This window comes from Leptomonas pyrrhocoris (assembly GCF_001293395.1).
Source record: "Leptomonas pyrrhocoris isolate H10 chromosome Unknown, whole genome shotgun sequence".
In the NCBI taxonomy this organism is placed as follows: Eukaryota; Euglenozoa; class Kinetoplastea; order Trypanosomatida; family Trypanosomatidae; genus Leptomonas; species Leptomonas pyrrhocoris.
The window spans coordinates 498139-519588 of NW_015438358.1; the positions used below are offsets into that span (position 1 = coordinate 498139).

General features: G+C 56.1%; 8 protein-coding genes across 9 annotated transcripts; all 8 read right to left on the reverse strand.

The window, feature by feature from the left end:
- Positions 1–289: 289 nt before the first annotated feature.
- ABB37_01203 (hypothetical protein) lies at positions 290–3075 on the reverse strand (the record flags this gene model as incomplete). The annotated part of the gene is made up of 1 exon (XM_015797617.1): positions 290–3075. The coding sequence occupies exon 1, from the start codon at positions 2999–3001 to the stop codon at positions 290–292; it is 2712 nt and encodes a 903-aa protein (XP_015663137.1). The 5' UTR covers positions 3002–3075.
- Positions 3076–3554: 479 nt separating this feature from the next.
- Positions 3555–5503, reverse strand: ABB37_01204 (hypothetical protein; the record flags this gene model as incomplete). Of its 2 annotated transcripts, none has more annotated exons than XM_015797619.1 (1): positions 3555–5503. In XM_015797619.1, exon 1 carries the CDS (start codon positions 5109–5111, stop codon positions 3555–3557), a length of 1557 nt encoding a protein of 518 aa, XP_015663139.1. In that variant the 5' UTR covers positions 5112–5503. The 2 variants fall into 2 exon arrangements, with proteins under 2 accessions (XP_015663139.1, XP_015663138.1); XM_015797618.1 differs by having other exon boundaries at positions 3555–5306.
- A 463-nt stretch (positions 5504–5966) lies between these two features.
- ABB37_01205 (hypothetical protein) lies at positions 5967–7362 on the reverse strand (the record flags this gene model as incomplete). The annotated part of the gene is made up of 1 exon (XM_015797620.1): positions 5967–7362. Exon 1 carries the CDS (start codon positions 6672–6674, stop codon positions 5967–5969), a length of 708 nt encoding a protein of 235 aa, XP_015663140.1. The 5' UTR covers positions 6675–7362.
- A 145-nt stretch (positions 7363–7507) lies between these two features.
- ABB37_01206 (hypothetical protein) lies at positions 7508–8938 on the reverse strand (the record flags this gene model as incomplete). The annotated part of the gene is made up of 1 exon (XM_015797621.1): positions 7508–8938. The coding sequence occupies exon 1, from the start codon at positions 8663–8665 to the stop codon at positions 7508–7510; it is 1158 nt and encodes a 385-aa protein (XP_015663141.1). The 5' UTR covers positions 8666–8938.
- Positions 8939–9323: 385 nt separating this feature from the next.
- ABB37_01207 (hypothetical protein) lies at positions 9324–12133 on the reverse strand (the record flags this gene model as incomplete). Its single annotated transcript, XM_015797622.1, has 1 exon — positions 9324–12133. The coding sequence occupies exon 1, from the start codon at positions 11526–11528 to the stop codon at positions 9324–9326; it is 2205 nt and encodes a 734-aa protein (XP_015663142.1). The 5' UTR covers positions 11529–12133.
- A 478-nt stretch (positions 12134–12611) lies between these two features.
- Positions 12612–14885, reverse strand: ABB37_01208 (hypothetical protein; the record flags this gene model as incomplete). The annotated part of the gene is made up of 1 exon (XM_015797623.1): positions 12612–14885. One exon carries the CDS (start codon positions 14883–14885, stop codon positions 12612–12614), a length of 2274 nt encoding a protein of 757 aa, XP_015663143.1.
- A 1220-nt stretch (positions 14886–16105) lies between these two features.
- Positions 16106–17722, reverse strand: ABB37_01209 (putative Phosphomannose isomerase; the record flags this gene model as incomplete). Its single annotated transcript, XM_015797624.1, has 1 exon — positions 16106–17722. Exon 1 carries the CDS (start codon positions 17381–17383, stop codon positions 16106–16108), a length of 1278 nt encoding a protein of 425 aa, XP_015663144.1. The 5' UTR covers positions 17384–17722.
- Positions 17723–18132: 410 nt separating this feature from the next.
- Positions 18133–20586, reverse strand: ABB37_01210 (putative mitochondrial DNA repair and recombination helicase protein PIF4; the record flags this gene model as incomplete). The annotated part of the gene is made up of 1 exon (XM_015797625.1): positions 18133–20586. One exon carries the CDS (start codon positions 20584–20586, stop codon positions 18133–18135), a length of 2454 nt encoding a protein of 817 aa, XP_015663145.1.
- Between the last annotated feature and the right edge of the window lie 864 nt (positions 20587–21450).

Below are 21450 nucleotides of genomic sequence, written 5' to 3' on the forward strand. Positions count from 1 at the left end.
GGGAAAAGAGAGGAGGGATAAAGAATCACACAGGTCGATGGAAGAAGAGCACTCATTTCGAAACGGTGATGCGTGCGAAAAGCCGTGGTAAAGGTCTTCAATGGTTACGATGGACGAAGAAGCCTATGATCACAGTACGATTGGACACGGAGAGGCTATTCTCGCCTACTCACGCTCACAGCTGTATATATAACATCAGCACTCTCTCATTGAAGTCCATTTGATGCATCTATGAGGTAGAGGAAAGCAAAACCAAAGATTCACAAGAAACAGAAAAGGTAGATTTCTATCAGTACGGTGGTGAGGTGCGCTCCCACGTCTCCATTAGCTCCTCGACCTGCCGCATCACGGCGTGCACGTTGGCGTCGTCTTGAATCAGAAAGCACGGCGTACCATCTGGAAGAATGGCAGGTGATCTTGCAGCCATGGAAGCAGCGCTACAGCTTTCAACAACGTCAATGAAGCACGGCACAAGAGCGTTGCGCCTGCAGTGGTCCGAATGGGACGGGAGGTCAAGCAGACGCTTGCACGTCGCCACAACGCGCGGGTGTGCGAGGGAGGCCTCGAACCGTGCGGCGTCTCCACGACATTCCATCAACACCGTGCGCAGTACCTCTCCGTCAGCGACGAGTAACGTGAAGACAGCGTTCTCGGCCTGGAACGTGTTCCCGCGGTGTCCAGCTGTCGCACTCCGTCGGTAGTACACCGGACTCTGTCTGGCATCGTACATCAACAACACCCCATCGCAGTCATCTGAAAATTGGACCACATCGCACAACTCGCGTGCCGCGATCTCGCAGCGGAGGCATTGCGGAGCAGAGGTGGAAAGTGTCGCCGTCGGGTCTTGCGTGAGAATCGCTTCGTGCTTGAGCTTCTCCTTGTCAGAAAGCGGGCTTAGGTCGTGATCACCGTCGCCGGTCGCGCACTGTGATGCGTGAGATTGGCGAATTTGCTGTGAAAGCGATGCAACGATGCGCTGGCGCTCTTCCGTTAGCATTTCAGTGAAGCTCACCGCGGCAGTCGCAGCCGTTGCGTTCCCGAGGAGCGCCGTGTTGGCACCCACAGCTGTAGTGCCTCTGGTGTTCGATGCAGGTACACACGCGCCCAGCTTCTTCCGCAGCAGCGTTTTCTTCGGCGACGTCGGCGTGAATTGCGTGGGCTGCAAAGCCCGAACAGGCGAGGACAGAAAGCAAGGTACACCGGCCAGAGGCGTTGCATAAGCTCGTTGAGAAACGCCTTCCGTTGCGAGCGATGGCGGCGCCTCCTTTGCGCACTTCTTCTTCTCCAGCGCAGGAAGAAGCGAGATAAGAAAACGTCTCTGAAAAAACGGTAGCGGTGTGGTGTCGGAAAACTGGTCGCTACTGCTGCCGCTGCCGCCGTCCCCGTCCGCCGAGTGCAACAGCGTGCAACGCACCGAGGTGTGTGCCTCCTCCCAGTCCTCTGGAATAGCCACGCTGATCTCCACGAGAGGGTCGCGCCCGGCGGAGGCGGTGCAAGTCAACGACCTCCACAGTTCCGCCGTGGCACTGTTTTCGTAACGGCCTTCGGACTCGAGAAGGCGACGCCAGGTAGAGAGTGTCTGGCAGAATCGGCCGCCATCAGAAATACTTGTCCTCCGCGCCCTCTCATCCTCGCCGGTACTCCCTGCGTCCAAGGTATCATCTTCCCTGTTGTCATTCGTGTTGAAGAGGTAGCGCACAACAGGTGCTTGCACGGCCAGGGCAATCCGCTGATGCTCCGTCAAGTCCGCCCACGACGTGCCACCGTCGCCGCGACACCACCGTTGCGCCTCACCGCTGGAAACGAATTCCCTCGATCGACCACGGGGCTCACGGTGGTGCGACAGAGCCTCGTAGGGAGACAGGTGTTTGGTGAAAAAGGAAAACCGTCGTGCATCGCGCAGGGCAGCTCCGGCCGTGATGTCGAAGGGAAACACGAGCGGCACGACCTCAATTCTGCTGAAGTCGAAAGGGCGAAAAGCAAAGGAACGGTTGAGCCAGTCTGGAGGGCCGTCCTTCACCCACTCCGACACCTGTCGCAGGTTCGGCTCGGCCCACCGCCAGAACTCACGCGACCGGTGCACGCGCCACGCCTCCACCTGGCACACCGGGTGATCTAAATAAACAAAGAAGTCGCACTCCTCGCAGTCTGCGATGGCCAGCTGGCCTTGTATTTGACACATGTAGTGCAGCGGAATGCCAAACGGTGCATAGCTGGGTTTTGTGTTGTCGTACAAGGCGCGGAAAGGGGACTTAATTTCGAGTAGGCGCACTTTCCTGTTCAGAGCGGGGGAGCTGAGGGGAGAAGCGGAGGATGACGATGATGTTGCGGAGTCCATCGTCGCGGAAAGCACAGGCGGTGACTCGACCTTCGGCGACGACATCTGCATCGCTGCCAACGGGGAAGTTAAACCGCCGGCAGCAGTTCGACTCGGCAGCTCAGACGAAGACCCTCCATCACGAGACGATGAAGGTGACGATGAAGGCAACGCTGCCATCGAGAAAGGAGATCGGGCGCGTCTCTTACTCTTGAATGGGACGCGAACAGAACACACGCTGCTCCGCTGCCGCTCTTGCTGCTGCCCGTCCAGGCAAGACACATCCGTGCTGCTCAACAGTGTACTCGACCGTGCGCCTCTACTCGTCGTGGCAGTCGCCGTTCTCGTTCCCCGTTGCTCCATCGATTTGTCCTCCGCCGCATAAAAGATCTGGCCATCTGGCGAGCAGCCGAGAATGCGATCCGCCGTGACAAAGAAGCCGCCATTGTGCACCTCGCACCCGGTAAGCAGCTCATACAGCGCACGTGACTTCGGCTCAGTGACGATGCCGTGCGCTGTACACGTATTCCCTTTAAACTCGTTTTCAGTTCCCACCACGTGCCGCAGATAATGCACGTAGTCCGAGACGCGCCCGCAAAAGCCCAGCACCATGCCAAACTGCGACGCAGACAGGCCGTAGGGGTGTTGCTCTTTCCATTTCAGTTTCTCCGGGTGCTGTGCCATGTCCACAATTAAAATACAAGAAAAAAAAACAGTGTGCAGCAACACCAGCAGCAGAAACAACAAAAGATTTGATCTGAAACGGACACCACGGCGTACACACAAAAAGGAAAATGTGAGGAGATGAGAGATTTAAGAAGAGCAGATCCATGTGAAGGAAAATGAAAAGGACCAGCGTGCTTTCCCAGGCGCATTTCAATAATCGTGAGTGAGCAATCTGCATCGGAACATGCAATGATCGGTGTTGGCAAAGGAAACAGCATCGAATAGTCGATGTGCATTTGATCTGTGCCGATGGAATGGCGCAGCAATTGAAAGGCCCTTTGTAGCCTCATGCTACACAGTGGAAGCTGTGATGCGTTGACAAGAAAGTCCTGTGCATGTGTGCTTCCTTTTCTGTTTAACCGAAGTTTCGTTGATATGCGGTTGTCCGTCACGTTCGTCGAGGTGCCGTCAATGAGAGCTGCAGCAGCAGAATAAACTGTACCCTTCAACGGATGTATACGAAGTAGGAAAACACAGCGCTGTGATATGTATTTTAGCTGAGGGGGAACAGCTACGAAAGAACACTATCAGAAAAGCGCTCGCAGCTGGCGTGCTGCGCTCGAGGTGCGCAATTCAAGAATTTACTGCGTGCCGCGCAGCCGAACGACGCGGGAGACGTTGTGGACAATGCTGTCGCATTGTCTACGGTTTCCGTCGCGTTCGCTGGAGATTTCGTCGCCGTCGTGACGTTTGGCGTTGGTCTTGACTCTGCAGCGGCTCGTATGTGTGCCAATTCTACCCGAAAGAGTTCGCGGAGGGCGCCGTCCCACCGCATGGCGCCTAGCGCCACAATCGAGACGTGATACTTCGCCTCCACCTCTGGCACGCGTAGCGCCCGCGCTAGAACTCGCAGCGGGTAGCCCTCGTCATCCCCGTACCAGTGATCGAAGTCTGCCAACTCCTGCGCGTAGAAATAGACACGGTGGCGCGGCGACGCATCAGTTACCTTTGCATCATCGTCCCACAACCACGGCAATGCGATGAATGACGCTACGTTGGCGCGAGTGAAAATTGCGCGGAGCGTCGCATCGAACTCTGCGGCCGTCCTTGCAGCACGCAGTGCAATGTAGGGGGAGAGCAGCACTTGGTAGTTCACCGTCAGCTGCTGGGTGGTGGGATCGGTGTAGTAGCTTCCATTGAACACGCCTGCCGGCACACACAAGAAAAGCCGAGGGGAGAAGAACTGGGACGTTGGCTGAGGCGTCACCGCTCCGTCGGTTGTGACGTCTCCACCTGCGGTGTTTGGCGAAGGAGTGGAGGAAACAACTGGTTCTGCCGAAACAGGAAGGTGATGCATCCCCGGCAGTTGTGAGGCCTCCGTCACGCCTTCTGCGGCGGGATTCGTCAGCACACGCTCGACCTTCGCCGCCACCTGCTCCGAGTACGCGCGTTGCTGCGGTGAAGACGTATAAGACTCTTTTGCAGCTGCAACTCTCGCAGGATTCTCTGCGTTATGTGCGTCGCGGTAGTGTTGATAGGAGCGACGCCGTTCTGCACTACTGTTTGCCACCACGCTAAAAACCAACGCCTGCGGCAGGAAGCGAGCGAGGGAGGCGGTGATGTAACCCTGCTCTGTTTCCACGACCTGAATTACCACTTGCAGCTTATCGAACCGCTTTTCATCAGCCGCTATTGCTGTCGTTTCGGTGTTGTTGGGCGGGCCAGCCGTCGCTTCCGGTGTCACGGTCATCGTGACGTTGCGCAGATCCGCAGTGAAGTGCTCCAAGTCAGGCTTGAGGCTGCGGTACAGCAGGTGCCACAGGAAGAACAGTGCCGGTCGCTCATCGGCCCCCCACGGCGTGAGGTACGGCACGGAGAGGCGCGCCCGGAGCTCTGCCAGCTGCGCGCGGTCCTCGGGCGACAGCGTGGAGAAGGTGAAGACTTCCACGTCGGCGAGCTGGACTGCAGGATGGACGCCGCCGCTGTGCTTCGCTTCCGGGAGAGGCAGCGGCCCCACGTAACATCCGACCAACGCACAGAAGACTCCGAAGAGAAACAGAACAAAGAGTTTGCTGTACAGCTCTTGTTTTGGTGGTCGGCGGGTGCGAAACTGCAGGGGGGTCTCCATCGCGCTGCCCACAACTATTATCGTCGCTACTCTTTATGTAATGCGCCACGCTGATATCACAAACTCGTAAGGCACCGTTAATTCGATGCATAAAAAAAAAGAGAGGGATATCAACGATACCGATGGTGCGTATGGACAAAGATCAGAAACGTTGACTTCTTCGGTGACGCTTGTAGAAGGCACGGTAACCCGTACTGAAACCGAAAACAGACGTGAAAGCCAAGAAAAGAGGGGGGGGGGAGGGCAGAGTAATCGCGTTCAAAAGAAAGGTATTGAATAAGCTACCAAGCATGGCGAGTCGGTTCCGGGGGTGGTTGTACAGGTTCGGTCTCCGTAGCAGCTCAAGTCATATATTCATATTCATTCAACGCAGCGCGACTCGCCGAGGTTTCTTCCAGTTCATGAAGAGTCGTAGCAGAGCGAGACGTGCATCAACGAAAATACAAAAAAGAGAAAGAGACAGAGAAACAAGAGAGCGTTTTAGCAGGGCGGCAGAGCCAGTCGCTGAGGAAGACATGGGTCGAATTTGAAACGTTGGAATGGAGAGAGAGAAATCAGCGGACGCAACAGCAGCAACAACAGGGAAACGTTCTCCACCTGTAATCGTTCAAACGGTGCAGCTTTACAGCAGCATCGGCAAGAAGAACCACTCGATTAAATGCGCTTTCGTCAAGAGGGTAGAATATGATATCGGAAAAATCTGCTCGTACTGACAGCACGCTGCACAGCTCACAGTGCTTCTTTTTGGATGCGGAGGACGGTCGCTACAACACGGAGGACAAGGCTCATTGAAAGTACGGAGAGCAACAACAACAACAACAACAAAATGGTGTGGGAGAAAAGCAGTCGGATACACTATGCAGGGCCAGCCGCGCAATAGTCGGTCACACCATCAAGGGAGTAGCCGTTTGCGGTAAGAAAGGGAAGCACTGAGGCTGCCACCATCGGACACACGTTAGCCATAACCTGCTGCTTCACTGGTGGCGCACGCTGCGCCAGCTCCACTAGAGACCCCCAGTAGACGGCGTTAAACTCTTGGCGAACACCACGGCTGCGACTTTTCACCTGGACAAATTGAATCCCATGACTCGGAAGAAAGAACAGCAGGGGATACATCTCCTGCCCGAAAATGCCCTGCTTCCGCCACTTCTTGGACGCGTAGCGGAGAGCAACCTTGTCCTCGCTGATCAGTTCCCCCTGCTCATTTGTTAGCACGGCGTCGCCCAGCACCGACGGCATGGAGTTCGGGCTGCTGGAACTTAGTGCCGAAGCGGGGGGCATGACTTCTGTGATAAAGGTGGCTTGCTGAGTGATGTCGAGCCCGAGTTCCTCCCAGGCTTCGCGCACTGCGGTCTCTAACGGGGTTTCACCGGCAATACTACCGCCTTGGACGGTTTGACGGTAATTGCGGTTTGGGCCACCGACAGGGCAGCATATCAGGAAATGCCCTCTTTCGTTGACAAAGAATAGCTGGACACTACGGCGGTAGGCGCGCCCGTCTGCACCGCGAATCACGACGTTCTTCTCCTCTACCTCTTGCGCTCTACTGCGTTTCCGCTCCATGGCATCTAGTGAATCGCCACCGCGGCTCGAATACGTGAATTCGCTTCGAAACAGAATGCAGGTGCTTTGATTGTGCTCTCGGTGGAATGTGCGGCGATGCGCGTAGTGAGGAATCAGAAACCGGCTGATGTCTCGCACATAAGACAGCCTACCGCTATGAGTAAAGAAACCACGGCGTTTTCCTTGCTTGCTTCGTTCACAACCCAAAAGGTGAATAAGGTGTAAGGGAATAAGAAGATTACAGAAAACGTATGAAACTTAACGCCTGTGTGTCCACCCGCCCCACACTCTTTCACACCTCCCGCCATTTAACTCCGCGAACTCTACAAGCTGCGAAGCTGCTCAATATTCTGCGGCTTTGTATCCATCGCGAATACCGTGTGCAGTCACTACATAACCCCGGGTTAAAGATTGCATTTCGCGAGCTTTCCCGTCATTTTGCTTTTGTTTTTGTTGCTGGAGAGAGGAGAGATGATCCGTCTAAAAACGAAAAAAAGAGAGAATATTTCAAGAAATGCGTCAGTAGCACATTGCGAGACCTTCTGATTCGTTTCCCTTTCTCCACTTCCGGTGTCGGAGTTGGCGTTTAGAAGAAGAAGATAGGCGAAAGGGCACAAAACAAAAAGGCACTGCGTGCATCAACACACATCACATACACAAAAAGGATCTGATCTGCGCGTTTTACCGCTGTATAACAAAAGGAACAATAAGGGAAAGGAGTAGTGAGAAGTAGCAGAGAAAGGGAGAAAAGGGAAAATAAAAAAACAGCGCGAGGTTAACGGATGCCGTACATCACAAAAGTAGACCGGGGCTTGTGCAGCGAGGCAGCAGGGCTACTTAGTGTCGCTGAACGGATGACCCTGATGATCACGCCAGCGCTGCGGTGAGGCGGCGCTTGGCGGAGCTCCGTTGCGCACCGCCCCGTTCGTGTTCTGCATCCAAATGCGCGCATTGAAGATGCGGTACAGCTCCTTGTTGAGCTGGCGGAAGTCTATCATCTCTGTCGAGTCAAAGAAGAAGCTGATCTTCGTGCCGTCGTACTGGTACTCGCAGTCCAGCACCTCCATCGGCAGGAGAAGGCGGTCCGCCACATCGCGGCAAGTGCTGAGGGCCAGCCGCTCCATGCTGACGTGCTCGTTGTGCAAGCGATGCACCTCGTCATCGGTGGCCAGGCGGATTACCTCCATGATGGTGCCGTGGTTTCCGGGGGGCCAAATAACGGCGTCCAGCGACTGAACGGTGTCGTTGTCGTAAGCGTGCTTGTGCGGGTTCCACAGCGCGCACTGTATCACCAAGCCGCAGTCGTAGCCGCGGTCACCTGGCACAAGGGCGTAGCTTGCCGGTTTCACCGGAACCCGATTGAAGAAGCGACGCACGCGCCCACGCTTGAACTCGACGTGGACAACGTAGCAGAACTGCGCCGCGGGCCACCGCATTCGGGTCGGCTGCTTCGTGACAAACCGCTGCGTAAACGGTGGTGTTTCCTGCCGTGCAAGCTCTGTAGCGTTCGGTGTGTCGGCCAACGAAAAGCCAGAAAGTATTGGAATGATCTGCGCAGGAAGAGAGGTGCTGCCACACGCCACCTCCAGAGGGATGTTCGCGTCAAAAGCGCGCAGGGCATGCGTGACGGATCTCTGAACGTCGTAGGGCGAGCTGGCGGAACTGATGCCGCAGGACGCAGAGGTGGAGAGGTAGGCATTGCTCTGGCGACTCAGCCTGGCATTCACCTCATTCTTGCATGAATCGAGGATCCGACTTGTGTCTTCCAAAACGATCTGAATCTGGCAATAGGTGTCGGCCACGTCACACCCCACTGGCACAACCGCGTTGCGGGCGTGCGGCTGCAACTTGTGGCGCGAAACGGAAGCGGAGGGCACCGGCGTGTCGCTCCACGAGTTGCTTGCCCAGGAATGCGAGCTCGTCAGCAGCTGTGCGAGGTGCCGACGAGCGGCTTTGAAGTCGTCCAACGCCTCGGCAGCGGTCACTGCCATCGGACATGCGGAAAGCGCAGACGCCGCTCTCCTTTGTTCCGGCTCTCGCTCATCTGTCTTCGCTTTCGCGACAGGGGTGGCGCAGCTCTCCATGGCGATTCCGCAGCAGAGGTTGTTCAACGGTCTGCCTGAAAGGGAGCCAAAGCGTGGTGAGAGCACTTGAAGAGGCACACCAAGTGGTGGTGGCACACAAACACGAAGCTGCTCTGAGAAGCGCAGACACTGTCGTAATGCAACGAGAATAGAATCTCCGAATCTACACAGAGGTGGGTCTGCATTCATTTCATGTTATTTCACCCAACCACAAGAAAGATGGAGAGAGGAAAACAAAAACATGAGAATACAAAAGTCAAACCGAGACATGAATAAGCGCCAATGGAAGTTGTCCAGAAAAAAAAAACACCCTCCCATAGATCGCCCAACTTCGTACGATACCGACACAAAAACCGCTGCAGAGGTTGAAGCGGTCGGAGAGGTCCGTAAAGAGAGACAAGGCAAAAGCTGTGAATGACGGGCGTTGGTGCCAAAGGGGGCCGCGAATATTTCTTTTTAGAAGTGCACATTGCAACAGTGTGCACCTACTACGGATAGCGTCGGAAGGAGGCAGAAAGAAAAAAAGGGTTCTACGCGACGTAAGCTGCAGAGCAGAACGCGTCCATCAGGCATTGCTATGAAACATCGAATCATCCAAATAAAACGGCTGCAGGCGATCCTCTGCGTCCTCCGGTGTGTAGCCGATCCAAAACAATATAATCGATTCTAGACGACGCCACAACGGAGACGCTTGGGAGCTTTCCTTGTCGCTGAGGTCCGGAGCCGCAGCGGCAGTTGGGTGGAGCGGGGCCACCGGGAAGACCCAGGTACGTGGAGTGATAGAGACAATCTCCACAAACGGGCGAGCGTCGTCGTTGTTCGCCGCAGCGGCGGCCCCGCTCTCGCTGGTGTTTGCGTTTTCGCGAATGTCACGCCTGAGAAGCGGTGTCGGTTTTGCAGAGGCAGACAGGGCGTCCAACGAGGCAAGACTGGCATCCGACAGCCACACCCCGGTCAGCGACTGCGCCCGCTCCGCCACCGCACACAGGGCGTGTACGGACACCTGAAACGGTTCGCAGATACCTTCGAAGTGCGCCTGCAGCACAGGCCCGAGTCGAGTCCGCCAAAAGTGCTCCGACACGGCACCGGTGGGCTGCAGCAGCGCAGACAGCACCGCTTCGCACACACTCCTCGCCTCCGTTGCCGTGGTGGCGCGGCACAGATCTTGCTGGAGGACGTACTTGGCAGCACGCGCGACCAACTCAACGTGAATGAAGTGCTCGACAGCAGGGCGGGCAGACAAGGGGAGACGATGCAGCACGTAGGGCAAGTAACGCAGATTCAGTCCGTGAGCATGCGTTATGGCGGTGATGGACGGCTCCATGAGGACGCAGCCGGCTCTACGGCAGCCGGCACCGCATCGCACGGCATCTGCCCAGATACGCGATAGCCGTTCATCACTGCTCGGCTCCTCACCCGCCTCTGCATCCCCGTTGCCCATCACTCCGCGGGTGTAGCACTGAATGCACACGCGGCAGCACCGTGACGGGTTGGTGCAGACGACAAGGCGGATTTCGTTTGCATCGATCGTGCTTTGACAGCCGTTGCAGACCGCTATCGGCATCGGCACAGCGCTCAGCGGGAGATGAAACCCGATTATCCCAGCCACGCGGGTGATGCCGTCCGCTTTGATCCACTGCCCTACTGCGGAAGAGGTGGACTCCACAGCTGCCTGTCGCAACTCAGTCTCCGTCGTTGGTCGCGGCTGGTGTTGTTGCGCCTCGTCTGCCACGAAGCAGCACTCGTTGGCCCGCCACTCCGTCGGCCAGTTCAAGAATACTTCGGGGCGCACGCGGGACCGCACAATGTGCGGAAAAAGTCGTACGTCCTCTTCGCTCTCCGTCTGTGCTGCGCTGGTAGGGCCCGTCTCGCTTGCCGAGGACGGAGCCGATCCGTGAACGCCCCTCCGGCGTTCTTGCACAAGCGGCAACACAGGCGGCAGCAGACGCGCCGTGTGCGACAGGTACAAACGTCGGTCCCGTCCAGCGTACACGCGCCACTCCCACGGCACCTCGCCGCCGTGCAAGTGCAACGCGTTGCCCAGGCGACGCAGCAGATCCAGCACCAGAGGGGGCGGCGATGAAGGCGCAGCGAAGGGTACATCGTTGCCGCTGCTTGCTGTGGACTCTGAGCACGGACCGCTCGTTTTCCCAGTGGCGGCGGAAAGGCAGGGACTGGCGTAAAGGAGGTTTCTCCTCCCGTACGGTGGGATGGTGCTGCAGAGAAACGAATGACCGCCAAACGTGCACCGTGCCTGCAGGGGTGTGTAGAGGAAGTGGGAGGGCGCCTCGAGGGCGATGATTTCGTTGTTGCGGTACATCGCGTTGCCGAGCTTCGCCGCGAGCCCGTCGCCACCTAAGTCACCATCGGCGGTGTCCACGCAGCGTTTAATCACAAGTCCGTTAATAAAGAACACCTCATTCGCATGCTGTGGCATAGCGCAAAGGCGGCGCTGGGCGAGAGGCAGAACCGCCTCAGCACACACACGCATCACGGACTCCACCACCTCTTGTCTGAATTCTTCCAAAACCTGTGTGAGTGTGTCTTTCGCGGTGGTGGGAGTGCCTTCCGCGTCGTTGGAAGATGAGGACAGCTGCGGCATCATGCGGTATTCCTCCAACGCCCGTTGGTACTCCTCGTTCCAATCACGGTGTTCGCTCTTCGCAGGCACAGAGTCCCAGTAATACTGAAAAAGTATGGTGTCCTGGAAGAGAAAGTGCTTCGCCTCCAATTCCGCGATAGCAGCGGCATTCACTTGTGGAAAGGCCATTGTCGCGTTTACATTGGCACCAGAAATATTCGCGCCCACTGCAGAGGGAGCAGCAACGGCATCAATGTCGCATGAAGCTGCCCGGGAGGGAGAGGGGGTGGCACGTGTGTCATACACGCGCTGCCACGGCGAGGTCACTGAACTACCTGCCGTGCGACCTGACAACTCGCGGTCTTCACAAAATTGAAGCCAGCCGAGAGACCCGTTGTGGCAACGCGTGCTGATCCACCACCCACCAAAGACGTCGCGGTAGCGCGACGCCTCAAGAACGACGGTCCCACTGGTCACGCACCCCACAGATTCGCCGAGGGGTCCGCTGTAGAGCGGCGCATCCTCCGTTGCACCCCAGAACACAGGGGATCTACTACGTGGAGCGGCAGGCGAAGTGCCTCTTGGTGCTCTGCCAGGGGCGGAGGTCGGCGGTGCACGCGCTGCTGCAGGTGCTGCGCTGCCCGACTGATTTGGACGGTGGAGGCGAGAAGCACTTCCATTTCTCGGTGGAGGGTGCGGCTGCGCCTCTGACGGTGATGTCCGTGTGCCGTTGATAGGGGCCTTTAAGGAGTTGCGTTGACTTCTCATTCTTGCACAGAGCACTTCACAATTGCTGCATTGAACAACCACAAGGAATAATAATAAAAAAGAGACAGAAGTGAAAATCCAAAGAAGAAAACCCAAAAGTCCATGAAAACGAAAGGCGAGTTATTAGCTGCATTGAATCGCTGCTGCCCAACGGACGACCAAGGACGCAGCTTGGATGCGGTTGTCACACAGCACCTGTCCTCTTCCTTTGGACGGCAAACCGCTGTGAAGATTCAAAGGGCTAAAACGCAAGCACGCTCTTCCCTGCCACATGAAACGCTGCGGAAATGGGGGGAAAGTCTGAGTTCCATTTGTGCCGCATTTGGAGAACGTTGATGGCAACGTCAACAACACAAGGAAAAGAAGAGATAAAGAAACAAAAAAACACGTCAGTGATTCGAAGCCATTCGTAAGTGGAGACAAGCAAAAGGCTCCTGGGCCGCCCCATGCCCCCACAGGGCACCAGTCGCAGTGCAGCACGCGACAAAGGTGCACATGCGACTCTCATTCCCTCGTTTGGACGTGGGTGGCACCTTGCTTAAAGCGTTCCTTCAGCATCCGAAGCTGCTCCTCCAAATGTCGCTGCATCTCCATCATCTCCGTCAGCGTCCCGGTGCCCTCCGCAGGCAGTCGACGCAGCGCGGTAGGGGGAGGGCAACCCCCTATACCCTCGTCTTCGTCCACAGCGGGTGATAACAGTGAAGCGCGGCGTCGATTAAAGGAAAAGTGCAGCGCAGACTCCGGCGAGGTCGACGGTGGGCGTGGACGCGCATCCGCTGCAGCCGTCGCTCTCGAGTCCACCAAAAAAGACGGCGGGAGGCTCCTTTCCGGTGTCGCGGCTTCGTTGGCCAGCACCGCAGGAGAAAGGAGGCGACGTTGCTGCGACGACTCACGCGGGGCCAGGCGAGAATGACCGGGCTTTTTGAGCTCGGTGTTCTGCACCCCCTCGCACAGCTGCAGTGAAGCGGCGGGGATGGGCTGGGTAAAGTACGCCCGCTTTGGCGTAGGAGCCGTGCTGTTCGAAGAGCGCCGTGACGCCGTGGAAAGATTCTGCACTCCCATCGACTGCGCACGCGGCACCTCGAGCGGCGCAGACGTCATTCGACTCGACGGCTCCACTGCTGCCATTGAAGCGAACCCGCTATCGTTTGCGGTCCGAACCGCTGCAACGAGCGCACCTGACGGCACAGAGCCGTACGGCTGCGCCGCACAAATGGCGGTGGTGACTGCTGGTTCGAACGGAGCAGAGGCCAGCACAGAAACATCGGCATCCGTGAGGTCTACTGTCGCATCCTTCGTCGGGGGAGCAGCCGTGCGCTCCACGCTCTGTTTTTGTCGTTGTCGCTGCAGTGTGGACACGATTGGAGCAACAGCAGCAGCATTGACCTCTGCGGCGGCCGGCGCAGGCGATAACGTAGAGGGCAGAATCGTGCTAGTCGGCTGTAATACATCTTCTAGGTTAGCACGCTTCCGCCGATGATGACGCGGCGAGTGCTCGGCAACACCGCCGCGTGGCGAAGGCGATGCAGCAGCGGCGGCGTGGTCGTGATGTGCATGATGGGGGAGGTGCTGGGAATGGTGACTCGATGCGCTGTGAGTGGCGACGCCGTTCTTGACGTGCATATTTTCCCTTTTCTGAGTCAAGGGCCCAGATGTGGGGGATGACAGCGGAGTAGCGGCTGCAGGAACGGAAGGGTCGTCTTGCGTACACGGAGCCTCTAATAGATCAGTTGAGAACGTGTCCTGGCGATGGTGTGGCTTCCGCTGCGATGCACCCGAAATGACCGCGGCACGGTCTGCGGCTGCACCAGCATCCACAGTCGTAGCACCACTACAAGCATCACGCCGTAGAGGAGAGGAAGCAACGTTTTCTTTTGCTCGATTTATGCAGACCTTTGCATTGGCAGCAACTGGGGCCATCGCTGCCGCCGCAGCAACATTTGCGTGCACCGATCCGTTCTGTGCTGAGGCCTGCGGACAGCCATCTGAGATGGACTTCTCCGACGTATTAGGCGTCGTGGTAGATCGAAGCCAGTCCAGAATGGCTGTTTCTCTAGTGCCCGTGAGATCCCCTGCGTACAGGGTCTGTTGTGACGCTACCGTCCCGTCCCCGTAAAGGGCGATGTTTTGAATCGTCGGGGCAGTGGCCGCCTCCTTTGTACGTTCTCTAGGGGATGTGAACGACGCAACAGCGGCGTCTCGCCGTTGTGGTTGGCGTACTTCCTGTTGTGGAGGACACACAAAAAAGTTCTGTTGCGAGGTGGTCAATTGCTGTCGTGGCGAGCGCGCTGTTTGATGTGTCTTCTCCTCTGTGATCGCCGATGACGTAGAAGCCAGACGGGCAGGCCTTTCACTCCCGCTAACCTCCTTGCATTCACTCAGCGGGCGATAAAACTTGCGTTGCACGTATTTGAGCTGAATCCACTTCATCACGGTGGCGGAGGACTCTCTCTCGCCGGCCTTCACGTAACTCGACGGTATGAGTGCCTCATACATCTTCTTCGCCGTCAGATTGCCCATCTGTGCCATAAAGGCGATCTGCTCTGGCTCCCACAGGTCCATGGTGCAGCTCTTCACGCGGCTGATGTGCACGCCTAGCTGACGGTGCAGACCGCTACAGCGGATGCAGATAAAAATACCCAAAGTTGTGCTCGCCCACGTCGGGTTGCGTGCCGTGCAGTCTATGCACTCGTCGTTGCCTGGCTGCTTCAGCAACAGCAGGAGCTGCTTGCGGCGCTGCTCTTGCACCTCCTTCGTCTGCCGTTGTACGGAGGCCATAAAGGAAGCTATATTATTTGTGCGTGCGTGCGTGAATTAAGCAAACAACAGCGGCAAAAGCCGAAGCGATGGCTGCTGCCCGACGAGTGAAACGCGCTGTTGCGTATAAAGGAAAATCAATTTCCACAGAATGAATTAATAAAGTGAAAACGAATGGAAAGCCAAAATAAAATAAAAAAGGGCACCCTTGTGAAGTGACTTGCTGCTCTTCTGCACCGCATAGATATAAATATATATGCGGATGTTTGCGGCACACACACGCGAAAACAATAAAAAAAAAGGCAGCGCTATCTTGCTCTGTGCTTTGTAACTCGTGTTGAAGCACTACGCCGCCTTCCACTACGCGTAACTTTGCTGGGCCCACCGAAGCGTATGCCGCCAGCGCACCTCCCGAAGGCTCCTAATAGAGTACTTGATTTATTAAGTAGAAGGAAGGAAGAGGAAGATCGACGACACAAACGCAAGCACACACACACAGCAACGAATGAAGATGATGGGAAGAGCTTTCCAGTGGGTTCAGGAACACCGCGGAATTCTACCTTTACCGGGAAGATGCACCATTGACATACGGCATCGCAAAGCTTTCAGCTGAAAAGCAATGGCAACCTCCAAACACACGAACCACGAAATTGAAGCAGAGCTTCTGAGAGAGGTGAGTGCAACAGCATCTCACACCGATGCGAGACTCGCAGATGTGATTCGCGCTTAGCCCTGTCCACATGCTTCTTCGACAGAAAAACGACGAAGGAGAGAAAAAACACTTTTGTAGTTTTTCCCTTTTCAAGTCAAGCGTGAGGCTGGTATAGAGGAGGGGGAAAACACTGATGTATACTACTGTCTTTCTTTGACGAACGGATTAAATAACGAGCGTAAGTTTTCAAAAACAAAAAACCTTGTTTGCCTTTCAGAAGACACTCAGTGACGATACAAATCCTTTGCCTCTCGCCAAAAGGTCGCTCTTCCTGTGAGGTGCGTAACGGAATTGTTTCTGCGCTTTCGGGAAAATAAAAAGAACTCTCTGTTTGTTTCTAAATGAAAAGAGTCGGACAGGACGTGGCGCGACACGCGTTGCGAAAAGGAGTGAGCGCAACGTGTTGGGTGCAAACGGAGAACAGTTGCTAAAATATCAAAAACAAAGAAAAAAAACCGTACGCTGAAATAGCCGCACCTTGTGCAAAAACCCCTACTATATTTTTTTTCTTTTCTCTTTTTCCCCTCTTCTACAGCGCGCTCTTGCAGTGGCTGAGATCGTTGGTCGACGCCACGAACACCAACGAGTTCTTTCCTTCCGCCTGGCACGTCATCTTGCCGTAGGGCACCGCGAAGCAGTCGCCTGCTTTCACCTCCACACCGTTCACCTTCGCCGTGCCCTCCACGCAGAAGCCGAGGCCGATGGTGGGCAGCGTGACGGTAGTCGTGCCGTGGCCGGAGCCGTGGTTGTACTGCAGCCGATACAGGGAGAAGTCCGGGAACTGCTTCGGTGGCTGATAGAGCTGCACCTGCCACTTCGCCTCATCTTCCTTTGTGCTCTTTTCATGGCGGGCCGAGTCGAGGCCGGTTGTGTCGTACTTCAGCATGTTGATGAGGGTGTGCACGTCCTTCCACTTGGGCGTGAGGCCGGCACGCACAACGTTGTCGCTGCACGCCATGATCTCGACGCCCTCGCCACTGATGTACGCGTGGGGCTCGCTGTCGGACAGGAAGAGGCCCTGACCAGGCACGAGCTGCACGTAGTTCAGGAAGTACACCATCCAGCAGCCGACGTCGTCCGGGTACTGGCTGTACGTCCGTGCGAAGACCTCGTCCTCAGGGCACTTCTCACCCTCGTCCTTCACGCGCTTCAGGTGTGCCCGCAGCGCCGTCGTGCACACGTCTGCGGGAACGGCGTACAGCTTTTCCATCATCGCCTTCAGCGCGTGCTTCTCCTCGCCGCTGTCCGCGGCCGGGAGCTCGTTGGCCGACGCCGTCCAGTACTTGCCGAGCACCTCCTCCGCCTCCACCAGCTTTGCCAGCTCGGGGACCTTCTTCAAGAAGGCGATGATCGCCTTCAGAGGGCGAAAGCAGCAGAGTGCCTCGAAGGGCGTTAGGGCGCAGATGAGCTCCGGCTTGTGGTTCGGGTCCTTGTATTTGTCTGGCAGCTTCGCGTGCAGCTCCTCCGCGAGTTTCTTGCATGGGTGTGCCTGGATGGAGAGGGCGGTGCGAATCGACAAGATCTTCAGCAGATACGGGAGCGTGTTGCGGAAGTCGCTGCCCTGGTGCGCAGGCGAGAAGTACTTCTTTTGGTTCTCCGGCTTCTTGAGGAAGTCGTCCAGCAGCTCACCGTTGGCACCAGCCACCTTCGAGGGGCAACTCGGGTGCGTGCCGACCCACAACTCGGCATAGAACTTTCCAGAAGTGTCTTTCGAGAGGCCCTTCATCTTGGCGACGAAGCTCGACTTCGCATCCTTTCCCCAGGCATAGTTCTGGAAGCCGGCATCGATCTTGATCAGTTCAGACATGGTTACTGACGGTGGTGACGTGCTCTTCGTTTTTCCTTTTTGATGACCACCTTTCTTTTGATAAGATAAGCAGACTGCAGTGGAATAAATAAAAACGGGCGAGATAGAAACGGCAGGTTTGTGGATGAGGTCAACTAAGGAGTGTAAACGTGAATAAGTGTTAGGATGTGTCGCAGTGGGGGTGGGGGGGGGGAAGGGGTTGAAAGCAAGAACTTTTGTGTAGGATGTCGGACGCAAAGCGAAAAGCTTGACGTGGCGATATACTAAATAAAAAAATGAGAATAGCGCGATCACGAAAGGGAAAACAAATAATAATAGGAAGTAATGTTATTGGAGTTCTTTCGGCAGGTGAATGGAGAAGTGAGGGAGAGAGAGAGAAAGCGAAGTGAATTGGCAAGAGGACCAGTACAACGCAACGGCGACCGAAACAAAGGAAGCAGAAAGAGTGTAACATAGCTGTCCATAAGCCATAATTCTGCCGCGTAACAACCCAGGTATTTTTTTCTTTTCCCTAGCCCCTTAGGAAGAAGAGAACAAAAAGTGTTGCCTGTGGAAGGCAAGCGCAGAGGCCGTTGTGCAGTTCATCGCGATGCGCGTCTTTGCTCTTTCATTCTTCTCTTTTAATTGAAGAATTATACGCTTGAAAGCGTGCAGCAGAAAAACAACGTGTTTAAAAACCACAAGCAGAACGGTGTGAAACTCGGAAGAAGGTAGAACAAAAGTTTGAGAAGCGCAACTTAATGGCAACATTAACCTTGGATGTCTGCGTTGACAACAGGTTGAGTCGCACAGGCGTAGGGTTGCTGCGCCTGCGTGTACGACGGCAAGAAGAGAGAGTCGTTGGAGTTCGGCGTGTCCCGCCACGCGTCCCACGTTTGCCGTGCAGTCTGCACCGTAGGGATTTGGTTAGTGAACTGCAGCGACGGCACGTGCACTGAAATCATTCCCGGTGTCAGGTTGATGATGCGCAGCTGCGCAAACTCGCGCACCCGGCTTGCTGCGACGTACACGAGGTGGTCGCAGGGGAACATGCCGTCCGCATCAAACAATACGGCATGATTCAACGTAACGCCTTGAATCTTGTGCACCGTGAACGCGTACGCTGGCGTCAACGGAACGCATGTCGCACGGAGCAGGTAGCACCAATCGTGGTGCACCACCGGCACCGGCAGCACAATCCACGGGATGGCCACCTCCTTCCCATCGGCGTCCATGCGCACAACGGGCAGCACCGCGGTGTCGTCTCTGAGAGGAAGCTGCTCGTTCTTCATCACCGCCGTGGTGGGCGGCAGCGTGAGGTGTGGCGCCGTGGTCGCCTTCATGTCCGCCGGCATCAACGACGCACACTCCGACACGGGCAAATACCGAGTAATAGTGCCCAGCGAGCCATTCACGTAGGTAGTGGACAGGTTGCGCAGCAGCATCACACGGCAGCCCAGCTTGAACGTCTTGTCTTGCAGTACGGTGTCCTTGCGGATGGCATCGCGGAAGGCCTGCTGCATCGCGGGCTGCAAACGACGCAGAATCTGCAACCATTCCACCGGCTCCAATCGCACAATCTCTCGAGGAAACAGCAGGGAACACTGCATGGGAGACTTTTTGACGGACTCAAGCGAACAGGAAGGAGGAGCTGCTTCGACGCCTTGCTGGATTATGTACTGCTCTAGCGCCGCTTTCACCGCAGCTCGCCGTTCGCCTGCCACAGCAGCACTCGCTGCGTTGCACTCCAGACTCAACGTACGGAGTGACGTCGAATAGGAAAGCGGCACTGGCAGTGCGCGGAGCCGCAACGACTGCGGAGGGAGTTTGCACTGCCTCTCAATATGTCGCTCCGTACGACGCAGCTCCTGGCTCGTTAGAAGGTACTTCCGCCCAAATGCACCGGCACAGCTAGCGGCCTTTGACGGCGAGCGTAGCCGATATTGCACCAGTAAAACTGAACGACAGGAGTAAGTGCTTTTCACATCCCCCTGCTGCTGTGATGGGCGTTGTGTGAGCGCCGCCACTGCGGTGGCATCTGTTACCGTGAGCTGCGTGCGAAACAGCCGGCTCTCCCCGCCCAGCTCCAACATGCGACGGTCATTGAAATTCTTCACTGCAGCCTTAGTAGGCAAGAGACGCACCGCGTCCTCGTCGACGGAGTTGAGGAACGCTGAACGAGAAAGCCGAAAGGGTAGCTCGCCACGTCGCAGTTCATTCAAATCCGCCGCGAAGGATGCATCCTTCTGACGTTGAGGGTCGCGGAGTTGCACGTGAAGGAGGTGCTTGCGGAAGCACCAGCTCTCGAACATGGGCTTGTCGTAGTACCAAATCTCTTTCTTTCGCCGTGGGATACGCCCGCATTGCTGCACACGGTCGTTTAACGATGAGGATTCGGGGGAAACTTGAAACGACCCAGTGAAAGCTGTGGAGGAAGAATCAGTAGCCGGTGCTTGAACACCTTTGCTACCGTTAGCTCCGTTAGAATGCTCTGTGTTCAGCTTAAAATCACTTGCAGACTCTGACAGAGGCCGTTGAACGCCCCGGCACACTTTCCGATTACAATGGTACGCCTCATCTGAAAGTGTTCGCGGTGATCGCCTAGACGAGCCAAAGGACCGGTCCAGCGACGCGAACGGCGTCAGCTGCATAAAATCACCCGAGAGGATCATCTGAACGCCGCCAAAAGGGCGTCGCGCGTCCCGGCCCGATGTACGCCGCAGCGCACGATCCAGTGCCTCCAAAAATCCGGCGTGTAGCATCGAGACCTCGTCCAGCACTATCACATCAACGGAGGTCAGCACTTCTGTGTTTTTGAATTGAAGTCGTTGAGGCTGTCGCGACGGAGAACAACTGCCTGTTGGTATGGAATCGACGAGGACGCTGCGAGCAGCGTCATCTTCTGTCTCACCGGAGACGTCCTCGGCGTCGTCGTCGTTGTAACAACTCCTGTCTTGCCGTGACTTGCTGAGCGCCGCGTCGATGATATCATCCGGCGTCGGAAGGGGAATGCCAAGCTCGCTGTGGAAAGTGTTGCCGCCAATGTTCAGCGCGGCGATCCCGGTGGAGGCGGTGACGGCAACGCGCAGGCCTTTCCTCGAGAGTGCAGAAGCAATGGCGACCAATAAAAAGGACTTTCCTGTGCCTGCCTCACCGCCAATGAAAATCGACGCCCCCTCAAGAACCAGGTGAAGGACTCCTTTTTGATCTCGAGTCATTTCCATGGTAGAAGTTGGCTCTTCTGCAGGTTTTGTTGTGGGAAGAGAAGGCAGCTCTGCATCTGTGAATGGGGCTGGTGTGGGGAGAGCAGATTGGCTCGGTGGAATCGGAGGTATGCTCTGCTGCGGCAGCTTATGCCTCCGTAAGTTGCGGGCCCATGTTGCTGCGGTGACGCCTCCCTTACCATCCGGACTCGAAAAGACGTGGAAGTGTTTCGTCTTCGTTCTGCCAGCTAGCACATTCTGATGTAAAGTAAACGGTGCGTTCGCCCATTGCAAAGGAGCTGTTTTCGTCGGCTTTGGAGTGGTAGGACCGACGCGGTGCGTTACGCATAAAGATCTGGGAAAAAGTGTGTTGAAGCAACGCCTTGTGTGGGTGCTGAACATAGCAAGCGACGAAAGCGTAACAGCAGCATCCCGCCGCAGTCTGTCAACCACAGAGCAAAAATAAATAAATAATAATAATAATAATAATAGAGAGTTGTCAGGGAGGAGGAAGGCGATGTTGTTGAGACGCACGTACAACCAGAGGTTTAACAAGAAAACGAAGACACGACACAAAAGTCCAGCGCAGGTTGTTCAACCGAAGGAGACAACGCAGCAGACGCCTTGATTCCAAGCACTTCTTGCGTTTCATGGACTTGGGAATTCACGCTTCACTACCACATATTGTCCTTTCCTCACCGTCACCGAGGGGGCAATAGCCGGACAAGGCAGCACCGCTCAGGTCTTTTCCGAGGTTATTGACAGTGCCTTCTGCTTCGGTAAGGGACGCGAAACACAACCGCTACCTCACCACCGCGCCTGCTTGCGTGTAAACGCAGTAGTCGCAACAACATCGATGTATCGAACGCCAATTCTTAACGTACC